The sequence below is a fragment of the Equus przewalskii genome, chromosome 15 (assembly GCF_037783145.1).
Source record: "Equus przewalskii isolate Varuska chromosome 15, EquPr2, whole genome shotgun sequence".
Lineage (NCBI taxonomy): Eukaryota > Metazoa > Chordata > Mammalia > Perissodactyla > Equidae > Equus > Equus przewalskii.
This window is the reverse complement of record NC_091845.1, coordinates 37,197,763-37,213,631: the sequence shown is the minus strand read 5'-3', so window position 1 is coordinate 37,213,631 and position 15,869 is coordinate 37,197,763. Positions and strand designations below refer to the sequence as shown.

Below are 15,869 nucleotides of genomic sequence, written 5' to 3'. Positions count from 1 at the left end.
ATCAAAAATAGAATGACTATATGACCCAACAATTCCACTTCTAGGTATATACTCAAAAGAAATGAAAGCAGGGTCTCGAAGAGATATTTGTACACCTATGTTCATAGCAGCATTGTTCACAATAGCTAAAACGTGTAAGCAAGCCAAGCGTCCATTGACGGACAAATGCATAAGCTAAATGTGGTATATACATACAAAGGAATATTATTCAGCTTTAAAACGGAAGGAAATTCTACAATATACTACACATGGATGAATCTTGAGGATACTATGCTAAGTGAACTAAGCCAGTCACAAAAAGACAAATACTGTATAACTCGACTCATATGAGGTACTTAAGAGTAGTCAAAATCATAAAGACAGAAAGTAAAAAGTTGGTTGCAAAAGAGCCTGCGGGAAGGGAAGAAGCAGGACTTATTGGTTAATAGGTACAGTTGACCCTCCGTATCCACAGGTTCTGTATCCATTCAACCAACCATGGACCACAGACTATGTTTATGATCTGCAGTTGGTTAGACCCTGGCTGTGAACCCGAGGCTGCTGGAGGGCCAACTAAGGTACTTGAGCATTGTGGATTTTGCTATCCATGGGGGTCCCAGAACCAATCAGTTTCAGATTTACAAGAGTGATGGGAATGGATGATGGTGATAGCTACACAACAATGTGAATGTATTTAATACCACCAAACTGTACATTTAAAAATGTTTAAGAAAGTAAATTTCACATTATGTGTATTTTAACATGATTTTAGAAAAAGATATACTCGAGAAAACCATGTCCAGATACATCATAATTAAACTGTTGAAAACCAAAGATAAAGAAAAAAATCATAAAAGCAACCAAGGAAAAATGATGCATTACTTATAGAGGAACAATGATGCAAATGACTGTGGATTTCTCATCAGAAATTGTAGAGACCAGAGACCAGGAAACAGCGGAACAACATTCTTAAAGTGCTTAAGAAGAAAAACTGTCACCCAGAATTCTGTATCCAGCAAAAATACCCTTCAAGAATAAGAGTTATTTAAAGACGTTCTCAGATGAAGGAAATAAGAGAATTGGCTGCTTAACAGATCTGCTCTTAAAGAAACGCTAAAGGAAATTCTTCAGGAAGAAGGGAAATCATACCGGAGGGAAACTTGGAACTTCAGTAATGAAGACAGTACAACAGAAATGGTAAATATCTGGGTAAATATAATAGACTCTTTTTCTTAAGTTCTTTAAAATATGTTTGACTACCGTTATAGCATTGTCTGGTGGGACTCTCAAAGGATCTAAGCGTAAGAGACACGGCAACAATTACACAGAAGGGTGAAGATAAAGAGATTGATGTGGTTGTGGAGTTTCCACATTTTACTTCAAGTGGTAAAATATTAATTTTAAGCATATTATGAAAAGTTCAGTATGTATATTGTAATCCCTGGAGCAAACACTAAAAAAAATACAAAGAAACATATCCAAAAAGCCAAGAGATAAATTAAAATGGAACACCAAAATATATTTAAATAACCCAAAAGAAATCAGGAGTGGAGGGACAGAGTGGGGAAATAACAGAAGGAGCAACAGAAAACAAATGATATAATGTAGACTGAAATCAAATTATATCAATAATTACATTAAGTGTAAACAGTCTAAATATGCCAAATAAAAGACAAGTATTATCAGATTGGATTATTTTAAAGACAAATTATAGGCTTTCTACAAGAAACTCATGTTAAATATAATGATTTAAGCAGGTTAAAAGTAAAAGGAGTAATTAATAATAAGTAAACAAACAACCCAATAAAAAATGGGCAAAGGACTTGAACAAACATCTCACCAAAGAGGATTTGAGGATGGCCAGTAAATGCATGAAAAGATGTTCAACATCATTAGCAATTAAGGGAAGGCAAATTAAAACCACAATGAGATGCCACTGAACCCCTATGAGAATTACTAAAATTAAAAATCCTGACACCCCAAGCACTGGCAAGAATGATGAGTAACTGGAACCCTCACACATATTAGTTAGAATGAGAAAAATACAGTCACTCTGGAAAATGGTGTGGTACTTTCTTACAAAGTAAGAAATATATATTTACCACACCATATATATTTACCATATGACCCAGCAAAACTGCTCCTGGGCATTTGCCCTAGTGAAATTAAAACTTATGTTCACACAAAAGTATGTACACAAATGTTTATAGCAGCTTCAATTGTAATAGCCAAAAACTGGAAATAACCCAAATGCCCTTCAAAGGGTGAACGGATTGGTACATCCATACAATGGAATATAATTTGGCAGTAAAAAGAAACAAGCTATTGATACAGACAACAACTTGTATGAATCTCAAAGAACTTATGCTGACAGACATTATGTCAGTCTCAAAAGATTATATACTGTATGATTGCATTTATTTGACATTCTTTTAAAAGCAAAACTAGTGCTAGAAAACAGATCAGTAGTTTCCAGGGGTTAAGGGTAGGGTAAGGGTTTGAATGTAAAGACGTAGCACAAGAGAGTTTCGGGGGGTGACGGAACTGTTATGTAGATCACTGGTGGTGGTTATACAAATCTATACAGGCGTAAAATTCATAGAACTATCTACAAACATTTTAAAAAGTAAATTTCACTCTATGATAATTTTTAATAAAATTATTTTTAACTCAACAGTAAGAAAATAATAACCTAATTTTAAAACGGGCAAAAGATTTCAACAGATACTTCACCAAAGAAGGTATATCGATGGAAAATAATCACGTGAAAAGATATGCAACATCATTAGCCACTAGGAAATGCAAGTTAACACTAAAATGAGATACCGTTATGTACTTATTAAAATAGCTGAAACTTAAGATACTGATAACAAGTGTGGAGCAACTGGAACTCTCATAAATGGCTAACGACAATGTAAAATGGTACAGCTACTATGGAAAGTAGTTTGGCAGTTTCTTATAAACATATACTTATAAAGTTAAACCCAGGTACATAGCTCCTTGGTATTTACCCCAGAGAAATGAAAACTTGTGTCCACAAAAAAAAATTGTACACAAATGTTCACAGAAGCTATATTAATAATCATCAAAAATTAGAAACAACCCAAATGTCCATCACAGTGTGAATGGATAAACAAACGGGAGTGCATTCATACAATGGAGTACTGCTCAGTAATAAAAAGGACACAACGATATGAATGAATTTCAAGACATTATGCTGAATCAAAGAAGCCAGTCTCGAAATGTAACAAACTGTATGATCCCATTTATGTGACCTTGTCAAAAAGACAGATCCGTGGCTGCCAGGCATTAGAGATGGAGAATTTGACTACAAAGGGACAGCACAGGGAGTTTTCTTAGGGTTACATAACTGTTCTGTATCTTGATTATGAAGGCAGGTACACAAATTTACACATGTGTTATTTATAATTTATAAAACTGTATGCCCCCCAAAAAAGTCAACTTTACTGTACAATAATTTTTTTAATTTGTTAAACCTCTTGTATCACATCAAACAAGTTTATTGCATGTAAATTTTAAAAATAACTCAGAGGCATCATGCTGCTCATTCTTGGCTCCATGCGCATTTGAGGTGTGAAGGGAGAGATTAAAGTCCCTGCACTCAAGGGCACAGGAAAGATCCCACATATGCAGCACGTGGAAACAAGGAGGCTGGGGCCCAGGATGAAGGGGGACTCAAACAGAGAAGATGCCAGGGGTGACCCACAGAGCAGGAAGGGTACTGGGGCCTTGAGTGCCACCAGGACCTGCTCAGACTCAAATCAAGGGCAGGGAGAAGCCACCCCAGGGGCTAAGGAGCAGAGGGGTGACAGCATCCAAGGGGAGGTTTTGAGGGTGTGCTGAGCAAGGGGCCTGGGGCAAGCATGATGGGGGTGAGCTTCCTGGAGCTGCAGTAAGGACAATATACAAGTTCCTCTCAGGACTATTGGGGGTGATCCCCAGGCACAGAAGTACCAGCATTTGGGGGTCTCTCCCCATTGTCCCACCCCATCCCCACCATTCTCCACTACCGCTATCAAAGTTCCCCCCGCCAGAGGTTCTCAGTAAGCCCCTTCAGGGAGGTGTGGGAAAGAGAGAAGAAGGGAAGGGTAAGTGAAGGTCTTGGTGGGATCAGCCCTCTGAATGTGCTCCAGCTCCAGAGCCTGCAGGGGAAGGAAGGCAGCTCCGCTGGGAGTGGCCCATGATAAGATGGCCCTGCGCATGAGCCCCTGCCTTGGTCATTTCTTCTGCAGCAGCTCCACCCTTAACCCCAAATAAGTGATCCTTGTGATGCGGGGTCGGTGAGCCGAGGAGTCGAAAGAAAGATTTCTTTAGACTCTTAAGATCTGGCAGTAGTGCTCTTTTATTTAGAGAATAGTGTGGAATAGCATGGGGACAGGACCCATGGGCAGGCAGAGCTGGTGCGTGGGGACAGGACCCACGGGCAGTCAGAGCTCCTGCTGCTGCCCCGAGTTGAGGGTTAGGGCTAAATTTAAGGCATAGGTATATGATTCATCTCTTTACAAGACAAAGGAAAGAACATGAAAAAAAAAGTTAAAATGGTATCAGTGCAGGTGGGGTCTGGTCATTGAGTGATCCCATGACTTTTAGACAAGAATCAAATCGGATTAAGTAAAGGTTAGAAAGGTTAGACGCCACCACCCTAAACCAGTTACATGAGATTGCCAGACAGCAACCAACTTAAGTTCTTGCCTTCCCCATTAAGAGCTTCTAGAGATAAGACCATTCCCCCTTCTTCCTGGCACAGAGAGGGAGGCATCTTTACAGATAGAGGTTTCCCTTAGAAATGTAAATGTTTCCCAACAAAGGGGCAAACAAATTCCACTCCTTGGAGCCTGAATCTCATCTGTAGTTTTAAAACTAACCAGCCTAAAAATCCTCATCATAAGCCATTTTAAAATTAAGCAGCCTAAAAATCCTCATCATAAACCATTTTAAAATTAAGCAGCCTAAAAATCCTCATCACTTGCATGCAGACTCTGGCACAGCTGCCCTCCCAGCAGGACCCTGGGGGTTCACTTGGTGGATCTGCACCCTGGGAAACCCCATGGGCCCTTTTATAGCTCTCCATTTTGGTCCTCATCTGATCCTATACAGTCACCTTTTTGCCAGCCTGTCTCTTTCCTCCTCTAGCTTCTGAGAAACAGAGTCAGCATTTTCCTCATCTGTATCCTCAGATGCTAAACAGTGCTGACACCTAGTAGGTACTAAATAAATACTCATTGAATGAATGAATGAGATAGAGCAAAATAGGACCAGACTGCTTTTCTAAGGAGATCCAAAGCCCTCAGGTCCTGAGACCCTTCCCTCCATTCCCAGGGACAGGTCCCACCGCTGCTCTTCCCTGTGCACAATACCCCCAGTAGGGGTGGAGGTATACAGGAAGCGACTGGGCTGGGGTTGAGGAAGCTCTGCACTGAGGAAGGTGGGGTTCAGCACTGAGAACTGGACAGCAACCAGACTGGGGAGCCAGGAAAAGGTAGAGCTGGGGAAGAAAGAAGGGGGAGAGCCTGGGAAAGAGAGAAATGAGCCCAACATGGTGGATTAGGAGGGGAGGGGCAGGAGAGCAAGCACCTGGAGAAGATCTGGCAGCCAACCTCTCCCTGTACTAGCTGTCACTCTGTCTTCCTCAGCCCTGCCCAGGCTTTCTGTCCATACCCTTCTCCAGTCAGGAGGCACTGGGAGGTGGATCTTTGAGGAAGATTCTAGGACCCCTGCATGACCCAGTTGAGCCCCAGCACACTCATGACCGTGAGTGCGGTGGTGGCCCCCGAGAGCATCCACCCTCACTCCTTGCTTGTGGTGCCCCCACCCCTGGGTAACTGGGACCCAAGGCAGGTGGAGAACTCAAGTTTACCCCAGGCAGTAAGAGGTCTGCCTCAGTGACATGTTGGCATTGTCACTGGATCTCAAAGCTGTAGGTTTTATGTGTGATCAATAGATGGAGTGACTTTTAGAGTCTCTTTCATCAGCATATCATGTGGCTTATTTAGGGTCTGGGGATGCCTCAAATATATGTCCATGTCAGTTCCACTCTCCCTCCTTTCCCTATCCTCACCTAACCTTCAAACTATGTGCCCATATTTGTCAGTCCATTTATGATTCTAACACCAATTCCAACGTGTGTGTTTTTTCCACACCACCAAGAAATTCTCAACGCCAACTTGGTGTCCTACAATTCAACTCACTTCTGACACTGTCTACCTGGAGATAGCATCAGTTCCCACAGGTTAAGGGCTCAGTCAGCTCTCAGTAAGAACATGCGTGCTCCTTACCGACCAGCCATACATAAGAAGTTCCAATAACCCACTACTCAGGTCTGATTAATTTGCTAGAGTGGCTCACAGAACTCAGAGAAACATTCTACTTACTAGGTCATGGGTTATTACAAAACGATGCAACTCAACAGTCAGATGGAAGAGATGCACAAGACAAGGTATGTGGGAAGGGGCATGCTGCCACTCTCCCAGCACGTACACATGCTCACCAACCTGAAAGCTCTCCAAACCTTGTCCATTTGGGTTTTTATGCAGGCTTCATTACATAGGCATAATTGATTAAATCATTGGCCATTGGCAATTGAACTCAATCTCCATTCCCCTTCCCCTTTCCGGAGGTCTAGGGGTGGGATTGAAAGTTCCAATCCTCTAGTCACAGGGCTGGTTCCCTGGCAACCAGCCCCCACCCTGAGGTGACCTAGGGGCTATCCAAAAGTCACCTCATTAACATAACAAAAGACAGCTTTATTGCTCTCATCGCTTGGGAAATTCCAAGGGTTTGGGGAGCTTTGTATATGGAATGGGACAAAGACCATATATATATTTCTTATTATAAATCACAATATCACACTATTATTAGTCAAGAACCATTTGAGAGAAATTCAAACTGGCTCAAAAGGAGGGACTGGCCAGCTGAGACACAGCTAAATCCAGAGTTCAAACAATATTGCCCTGCCTCATTCTCATTCCCAACTGTCTCCATCAGTTTCTGCTTCCCAGCAGATTTCCCCTACTATGGCAGCAAAATGGCTGCGGGTAGTTCCTACCTCATCCTCACAAAGCTACTTTTCCCAATAGTTCCCAAAGAAAGTTCCAAATTTGAGTCCAACCGGACTAACTAGATTCATGTGCTCGTCCTCAAAACAATCACCATGGCTATAGAAATTTGATACTTCACTTGGCTGGGAAAGGACCCCACATGCACTCCCCCGGATGGGGGGTAAGATTCTGCTCCCTGGAATCACAGGGCTTCATATGTTATAAAACATACAGCAGTGAGCTCATTGTCTACTCAACTTCCCTACATGTACTAGACTTTGCAAATGTAATGAGTCCTCAACTAAACTCCTGATCCTCCTCCTCCTCGTCCTTCCCCGCCCAGTCTTCCTCATCTGGGTAAACGTCACCACCGTCCACTATGTTTCCCCCTTTATCTCATCCTACAATCAACCCACCAGCAAGTTCTGTTGGTTTTGCCCCCAAACACATCTCTGCACTTCTCCTCCTCTCCCTCTCACATCACCATCATCTTTTACCTGCTATCACTATAGCTTCCTAACTCACCTCCTTTCTTCCCCCTAAACTCTACCCCTAGTCAATTCTCCACACAGCAGCCAGAGGGTTGTTTTTACTTTTTATTTTGAACTAGATCATATTACTTTTCTGCTCTCAATCCTCTCATGGTTTCCCACTGCTTTTGGAAAAAATCCCAGGACTTTCCCACGACCCTGAGGCCCCACCTGAACTGGCACGGCTGACATCTCCAGCTCACTCTCTCCCCCTTCCCATCGTCCACTCCAGCCACAGTGGCCACCTGCTCTTCTTGCCTTGGAGCCTTTGCACAGGTTATCCCAAGTGTGGGGATGCTCCGCCCCCAGATCTTCCTGTCATTCAGGTCTTGCTCAACAGCACTTCTCCAGAGAGATCTTAGAGACCACCTGTCCCAGGCTCTGTTCTGTTACCCTGCTTTCTCTCTTCATAACACCACAGCACTTGCTTTATATATCTGCTTGTTTAAGTATTTATGTCCTCCAGAGTGTAAGCTGCTTCAATGCAGGAGATTTTTCTTGTTCATTTCTGCATCCCCATGGCCTAGAACAGGATCCAGGGTATTATTGGAACTCAATAGTTTTGTTGAACAGAAGAATGGATGAACATGCTATGCAGAGCAGGGATAGTTTTCCATAAGAAATTCAAGTTCTCTTTCCAGAAGCAAAGGAAATGAGTACCTGGCAGACAAAACCACAGGTACCCAGGACAGGTAATATTGTCACCATACCCGGGAAGTGGCTTCACCCTTGCCACTGCCACCAGAGGCTACATCCCAGGGCTGCAGAAAGAGGAAACCCAGGGCACATCCTGGGAAGAAGGTGGGTTACCAGCCCCATTGCCGTTCTCTCTCTCATTCTCTCTGATTCCCCTTTCAGAGTCTGGGTTGGTGGGAGCTGCCCTGAGAATGATACATGTGAGAATAGGGGGTGGAGGTGGGTCAGAGGTTCAGTCCTTACTCCTAGGCCCATTCGCAGGCAGGGGGAGGGAAAAGTGGAAACTGGCTGCTCATCTGATGTGCCACCCTCCTATAGTGGCCAGTAGTCTTGGGTCTGGTCATTCCAGCCTTGACTCCTCCTGGACCATCAGAGTCTGATATTGCCCTCTAGCAACATCTTCTGCCTACTGAGGAGTAGAAGACCACAGCTCTGGAAAGAGGGAAGGGGAGAGATGCTCTGGACTGAGCAGTAAGGTATGTGGTAGATTGATTACAGAAACGTCCCCAGTTTCTGTACCCTTTGCAACACAACTTTGCAGTTCCTCCCATCAAGAGGTGGAGCCTCTTTTCCTTAAATCTGGGCTGGCCTGTGATCTACTTCAGCCAAGAGAATGTGATATAAGTGCCAGGTCCAAGCCTGGACCTCTAGATGACTTGTACACTTTTGCTCACTTTTCTGGAACCCTGTGCAGACATGCGAAAAAGTCTGAGCTATCCTATTGGAGAATGAGATGCCATGTGGAGGAGTCCAGGTTTCCCAGCTGAGGCCTTAGACTGACCTACTGCCAGCCAACCCCTAAACATAGAACAGATCACTCAAGATCAGCAGAGCCCACAACACAAGGCTGACTGCAAAAGCATGAGTAAGCTTGGTTGAGACTGGAAGAAACACTCAGTTGACCACTAGACCAGTAACTGTTCTAAGCCACTGAGTTTTAGGGTGGTTTGCTAGTCAGTAATAGCTAACTAATACAAGAGACGTGGAGAACATCCATTCTACCTCCAAGAGCTAGGTGGGAGGCACATCCTCATGAAACAGCCAGATTGTGGGCAAAGCAGAAGGTGAAGGGAAGGATCCCAGAAGATGCTAAAGGCACAAGGTTTGCTAATGGCAGATGCTGCTCAAGAACTCAACCACATGGAATAGAGAGCCCAGAAATAAACCCATTCACATGTAGTCAGACGATCTTTGACAAGACTGCTAAGACCACTCAATGGGGAAGGACAGTCTCTTCACCAAACGGTGTCAGCAAAACTGGACATCCACACACAGAAGGGTGAAACTGGACCCCTATCTTACAAGACTCACAAAAATTAACTCAAAATGGATCAAAGACTTAAATGTAAGACCTAAAACTGTAAGACTCAGAAGAAAACACACAGTAAAACCTTCACAACACTGCATTTGGCAATGATTTCTCGAACGTGACCCCAAAAGCACAGGCAACAAAAGAAAAAAATAGGCAAATTGGACTTCATGAAAATTTTAAAATTTTATAAATCAAAAGACAGTATCAACAAAAAGAAGGCAACCCACAGAATGGGAGAAACTATTTGCAAATCATGTATCTGAGAAAGGATTAATATCCAGAAAATATAGAGAACTCCCAAAACTCACAACAAAAAAACAAACACGAGGGGCCAGCCTGGTGGCGTAGTGGTTAAGTTTGCACGCTCCACTTCAGCAGCCCGGAGTTTGCCAGTTCAGATCCCATGTGCAGAGCTATGCACCGTTGATCAAGCCATGCTGTGGGAGGCGACCCACATATAAAACAGAGGAAGATGGGCACAGATGCTGGCTCAGGGCCAATCTTCCTCACGAAGAAAACATGATTCAAAAGTGTGCAGAAACACTCAACATTACTAATCATTAGAGAAATGCAAATCAAAACCACAATGAGATAGGCCACTTTACACCCATTAGGATGGCTACTATAAAAATAAATAAATAATAAGTATTGGTAAAAGATGTGGAGAATTTGGAACTCTTGTGCACTGTAGGTAGAATTACATAATGGTGCAACCTGTATGGAAAATAGTACGGCAGTTCTTCAAAAAATTAAAAATAAAACTACCATATAATCCAGCAATCCCACTTGTGGGTATATATCCAAAAGAATTGAAAGTAAGTTCATGAGATATTTGCACATTCATTTTCATGGCAGTTATTCACAACAGCCAAGAGGTGGAAACCACTGAAATGCCCATTGACTGACGAATGAACAGACAATGCGGTATGTCCATATACTGGAATACTACTCAGCCTCAAAAAGGAAATCCTGTCACACACTACATGGATGAACCTTGAGGACATCATGCTAAGTGAAATAAAATAGACACAAAAAGACAAATACTATGATTCCGTTCATGATATCTCTAAAGTAGTTAAATTCATAGAAACAGAACATGGAATGGTTGTTAACAGAGGCTGGGGGAGAGAGGTGTGGAGTTGTTTTAATGGTTATCGAGTTTCAGTTTCACAAGATGAAAAAGTTCTAGAGATTTGTTACACAACAGTGTGAGTACACTTAACACTACTGTACTGTACACTTAAAAATGGTCAAGATCTGGGGGCCGGCTCCGTGGCCGAGTGGTTAACTTTGCACGCTCTGCTGTGGCGGCCCCAGCTTTCACCACTTCAAATCCTGGGCACAGACATGGCACTGTTCAAGCCATGCTGAGGCGGCATCCCACACGCCACTAGAAGGACCCACAACTAAAAAAAAATAGACAACTATGTACCAGGGGGGCTTTGGGTAGAAAAAGGAAAAAAATAAAATAAAATAAAACAAAAAAATGGTCAAGATGGTATATTTTGTGTTTTTGAACTGTAACTAAAATAAATAAGTAAGAGGCCAGCTATAGCAAGGAAGTCTCAGTTGACCAAGACTGAGAATAGAAGCCATAAGAGAAATTATTTTCAGTTTCAGTTCCAAGGGCATTTATTTTCAAACCTTAATTTCTCCCTGGGAATGTGCTAACAGGAAACGCATTCATCTATTAAGGAGCATTTCAGTGTTGCTTGCAATGTTATTCAGGAGGTATGTTTATGCTGTTGTTAAGCTCAGTTTGAGGCAGGACATAGAGAGTGAATTCTATCAACATCTTCTGATCCATAACAGGATTTTCAGGGGTTCGATCTGAACCTGACCCTTCTGGCCCCAGGAGAATGAAAGTAAGAGCAGGTCTGTCTGAGGAGGCCTCATGAGCATGGGAGCAGGGGGTAAGCCCCGTGGCTTCCTCCCAAGTGGACCATGCTGCCCCTTGAGAACCACAGGCAGACCCCAAATCCCAGGGGCATTCTGTCCCCTTCGGCTTCCTGATCTGGCCTGGGTGGGGCGGGTCAGCCTGACTTGTAACCTAGCTGTCTTCATTTCAGTTCTCAGACTCCACAGCCAGCCCTTACACATAACTGAACAGCATGGCTTCGTAGCTGAGGGGTCAGCAGCTTCTCACCCCCACCTGCCCAGAGCAGTTGTTGGGGAGTTGGCCCAATGAGATCATAGAGGATATTCAGGAACCAGGAGCCAGAAGCCAGCTGAGGGCTCCATCCCAGGTTCCCTGGAAAAGGATAAAAAGCCCTCAGGGCAGCAGAGGAACAGAACTGAGACCACTGGAAACCTGCCCTCCCCAGGCCTTTTCCAACCCACAATCCCCGCCATCCCCCGGTCCTCCCTACCCAAGAAGCAGCAGGAGACAAGGCCCAAAAGAGGAGGCTTTTAATACAAAGAGGGTGGGTATAGTCTAGGAAGGACTTAAATAAAGGGGATGAGATTGTCAGGAGCCAGCGGCTGGGGGTCTGGGGGCCCTGCGGAGTGGGACGATGCAGACAGAGTTTCGAGCCTCTTTGATCCGCCACCATCGGCCAAGCCTACAGGGGACAAGAGGAGCAGCTGAGGACAGGCTCAGCCCTCACCCAGTCTCCACCCCATTCCCACGGCTGCCCAACTGCCCAGCCACCCAGCCAGCGCCACCTGAGCCCACCCTCACCCTTGAAGGGGTGCCTCATACCTGTGCTCCTGCCCCACCCCAGCCACCAGGAAGTCCCCAGTGCTGGAGAACTTGAGGCTATTGATAAAGCCCACCTGAGAAGAGGGAGGCACAATGCAGTAGAAGATGAGTACAGATCCCGCCACCATAGCCCCAGCATCACAGTCAAGGGCTTGGCCGTACCAGGCCTGCGCCGCCTCCTGCCACTTGGGCCAGCCCTTTCCCCTCAGGGCCTCAGCCTCCCCATCTGTGAGATGGGGGAAGTGGAGCACCAGCCTCACAGTGAGTTTGCGAGGATTAAAGAAACAGCGTACACCAAGTATGTCAGCCTAGCCAGGGCCCAGCGCTTGGCTTCCGGCTGTGGGGCCCTGGAGAACCCATGACCATCACCATTGACCCAAGCCCTGCACTGTCACCAGACGTCACTGACAGAGTCTGCCATTCTCTCCTAGGTTACCCCAGGTCCCCACGCCTTAGCCTGGCATTAATCTGGCACCAGCCATGCGATCACAGTGCCAGGCCCTCCAGACCTTTGGCCACCCTGTTCCGGGCCTTGTACCCCAGTACCCAGGATGGTCTAGGACAGGTAGGGGACTGGGGAGAGGAAGAAGGGAGGCTTCCTGCCAGGCCCTGTGCAAGGAGCTGGGACTATAAAGAGAAGTCATAGCTGGCCTGCTCTGGGGAGGCTAAGGAGCCCGGGAGTGTGGCATAGAAGGCTGGGCATTCAAGCCCCACTCACCAGGGGGATATCGCAGAGAAGGTCAAGCCGCCGGAAGCCCTCCCCACACTGCCAGAGCCGCACGGAGGAGCTGTGGGAGCCTGGGGGGACAAGGAGACAATGAGCACCTCCTGCACCAGCCCACCCTGTGACCCCCTCCTCTCTGCCGTGGAGGGCACCCACCTGTGGCCACGAGGTCTGTGTTGAGCAGGGCTGCCACCGATGACACCCAGAAGGGCTGCTCCAAGCCCGGCTCCCCCCGCAGCCCATGGGCCTCACGTTGCAGGGCAAGTGGCCGCTTCTTGGAGAGTCCCCACAAGGCCACGGAGCTGTGAACAGGTAGGAGAGTCAGTGAGGAGGCCAGAGACAGGGCAGAAAGGCCACAGGAGCGAAGGGACCAAGTGCATACCACCATGGGAGGCAGACAAGGTCACCTCAGCTCTCTGCCTCAGGATACTCATCTATGAAAAGCGGTTATCACAGCTACAAAGCAGGGGGATCCTATGAGGCAGGTCCAGGAGCAATGGCACTGGTGGGAGACATCCAAAAGGCAGCTCTTACCCATCATCTGCGCCCGACACCATGTGCTCCTCATTGATGAGCTGGATGCTGTCGATGGAGCCCCTGGAGAAAGGAGCAGTGAGGGGCGTGCCCACCCCCACCCCTAGCCCCCCCGGCCCCCACCTAGTGCAGCAGGCTGCCTTACTGATGGCCATAGAAGACAAGCTGGGACTCCTCAGGGATCTTCCATACACGCACAGTCCCATCCCGGCCCCCAGCTGTCACACAGCACTCTCTGCTCAAGGCATCCAATGCAGCCACGGCATCCTGGTGTCCGAAACTGAAGTGGGGACAGAGGGAGAATGGGGTCACATGTGAACTCGCACACACACATCCACACACCCTCTCCCCACATAAACTCACAGTGTCTCCACGTAGGAGTTCTCCGCCACGTTCCACACCTTCACAGAGCGGTCATGGGACGTGCTGTAGAGCTGGTACGTGCCTCTGCGGAACGCCAGTCCCTATGGGTGCAAGGAGAGAAGGCAAAAGGGGACCTGGACTATGGCAGGTGAGACATAGGTCAGGCCCAGGGAGGACTTCCTGAAAAAAAAGTTACAGGGCACAAGGAGCCAGCTCCCCGTAACAGCTCTGTGGGCACTTCTGTACAGCTCTATCTGGAGCCAGGGGCACGCTCGCCTGCCCTCGAGCAGCTGGAGACTTCTCAGAGGCCTCCCTGCTCCCTAGGCAAGTTCAAGTCAGTCTCCCCAACCCCTTCCTGGCCCTTCACTCTGTTTATGCCCTTTACAGAGCCACTCACTACACCAAGAGCAGGTTCCGAGGATGGGGACCCTCTGCCCCATTCTCCCCATTCCACAGGGCCCAGCACCAAGTCTGGCCCATTTAGGCTAAGTGTCCACAAAAGGAGGCCCAGCTCACCGACACAGCATCCCGGTGTCCCGTGAAGGTGTACAGGTGCCGGCAGCTCTGGGCCTCCCAAATGAGAATGAGTTTGCTGCGGTCGCCTGAGGCCTGTGGGGATGAGGACGATGGCCACAGGTACCTACTGTGTGCCCAGACCTCTCACTCACCCCCAGGGCCAACCGTGCCTTACAAGGTACTTGCCGTCAGAGGAGATGGCCATGCAAAGGATGTGGCTGCTGTGGCCAGGGGGCTGCCCCTCAGCACCCTTCTTGGCTCGTGGGATCACATGAAGCTTCCGTCCACTCTCCACGCTCCCTGACACCGAAGGAAGAAAGAGGCTACTAGGATGGCAGACAGGACTGGCTGGCAACGCCCCCTCAAGCGCAGCATGTGGTAATGAAGTCCTAGCCTCACGTCAGATCTGGCTCAGCCCCTGGACAAGTCACCTCAGTTTCCTCATCTGTTAAGTGGTGACAATAATCCCAAAGGGCAGCCATGAAGCCCAGAAGAGAAGGGACAGCAAAGTGCTTTGACACAGATGGTGCAAGTTCTTCCTGCTGATGAACAGGATGGATGAGGACAGAACTCAGTTGTCGAAGGTTGGGAACCCAAGAGGACCAGGAACTCAATCCAATGACAGTGTCAGGGAGCTCACAAGCCCCACTCCTGAGCAGAAGCTTCTGCTGTCACACAGAAAACACCTCTTTGGGAGCAAACCTGCTTCTAGAAGCTTCCCTCATCAGGCTTCAGTTTGCCTTAATTACGGCCTCCTCCCCAGACCAGCCCTCCTGGATGACCCCCGGGAGCCACACCCTGACCCAGGCATTCACTCACATTTGATAATGGTGCAGTCTTTGGCAGCGGAAAAGATGGCCGAGTCATCTGGGGTGATAACCAAACACGTGATGGAGAGCTGGTGGCCCCGTAACATTCGAATGTCGGTTGGCGCTGGTGCCTGGATCTGGTCAGGTCGGGGCTGGGTCACTGCAACTGGGGGCAGGAAGGCACCCCTCCACGCACACACCATCCTTTCCCACCACCCTGCCCAGAAGGAAAGCCGGACCCAGGGCCACAAGGACCAGATCCTTACCTGACTCTGTCTGCGAAAATGCCCACATGTTCCAGACCAAAGACTCCACAGCCTGAGTCCTCAGTTGGGCCATCTGCCCACCAACCCAGGTGGGACCCCGAATTCCCTCCAAGGCACATCAAAGTGCCCTGCCCGCTCACCTCCTTTGCCACCGACTTCTGCAGCCTGCCCCTCTGCTCGAGCTGCATGGAGAGGAAAGAGGTGAGATCCCAGGAGCAGGACCAGCCCCATCACTTCCCTCCCATCACCCTCCCTCCACACTCACCACATCCTCCTTCAGGCGTCCCGCCACCTGGTCCTCCTCAAATTCGCGGGCCTCAGCCTTCTCCTCCTCTGTGTAGGACAGAGCAGACCAAGTAAACCCAGGCCAAAACCCCACTT

At 47.3% G+C, this 15,869-nt stretch overlaps 1 protein-coding gene across 3 annotated transcripts in view; it reads right to left on the bottom strand.

Moving 5' to 3' along the window:
* Window positions 1–15,869, bottom strand: part of RRP9 (ribosomal RNA processing 9, U3 small nucleolar RNA binding protein) — a 32,997-nt gene that overhangs the window by 13,626 nt on the left and 3,502 nt on the right. For 2 of the 3 annotated variants that reach the window (XR_011526953.1, XM_070575165.1), the window contains exons 4-13: window positions 15,754–15,821; window positions 15,629–15,670; window positions 15,233–15,359; window positions 14,589–14,713; window positions 14,414–14,506; window positions 13,898–13,998; window positions 13,680–13,814; window positions 13,535–13,597; window positions 13,157–13,302; window positions 12,995–13,074 (exon numbers count right to left, since the gene is read on the bottom strand). Coding sequence is in view for 2 of the 3 variants with exons in the window: in XM_070575165.1 (XP_070431266.1) it covers window positions 12,995–13,074; window positions 13,157–13,302; window positions 13,535–13,597; window positions 13,680–13,814; window positions 13,898–13,998; window positions 14,414–14,506; window positions 14,589–14,713; window positions 15,233–15,359; window positions 15,629–15,670; window positions 15,754–15,821 (980 nt within the window). In the remaining variant the exon portion in view is untranslated. Of the gene's footprint in view, window positions 1–11,967; window positions 12,137–12,276; window positions 12,351–12,994; window positions 13,075–13,156; window positions 13,303–13,534; window positions 13,598–13,679; window positions 13,815–13,897; window positions 13,999–14,413; window positions 14,507–14,588; window positions 14,714–15,232; window positions 15,360–15,628; window positions 15,671–15,753; window positions 15,822–15,869 lie in introns of those variants that run through there. The other variant, XM_008513070.2, reaches the window with a different exon arrangement.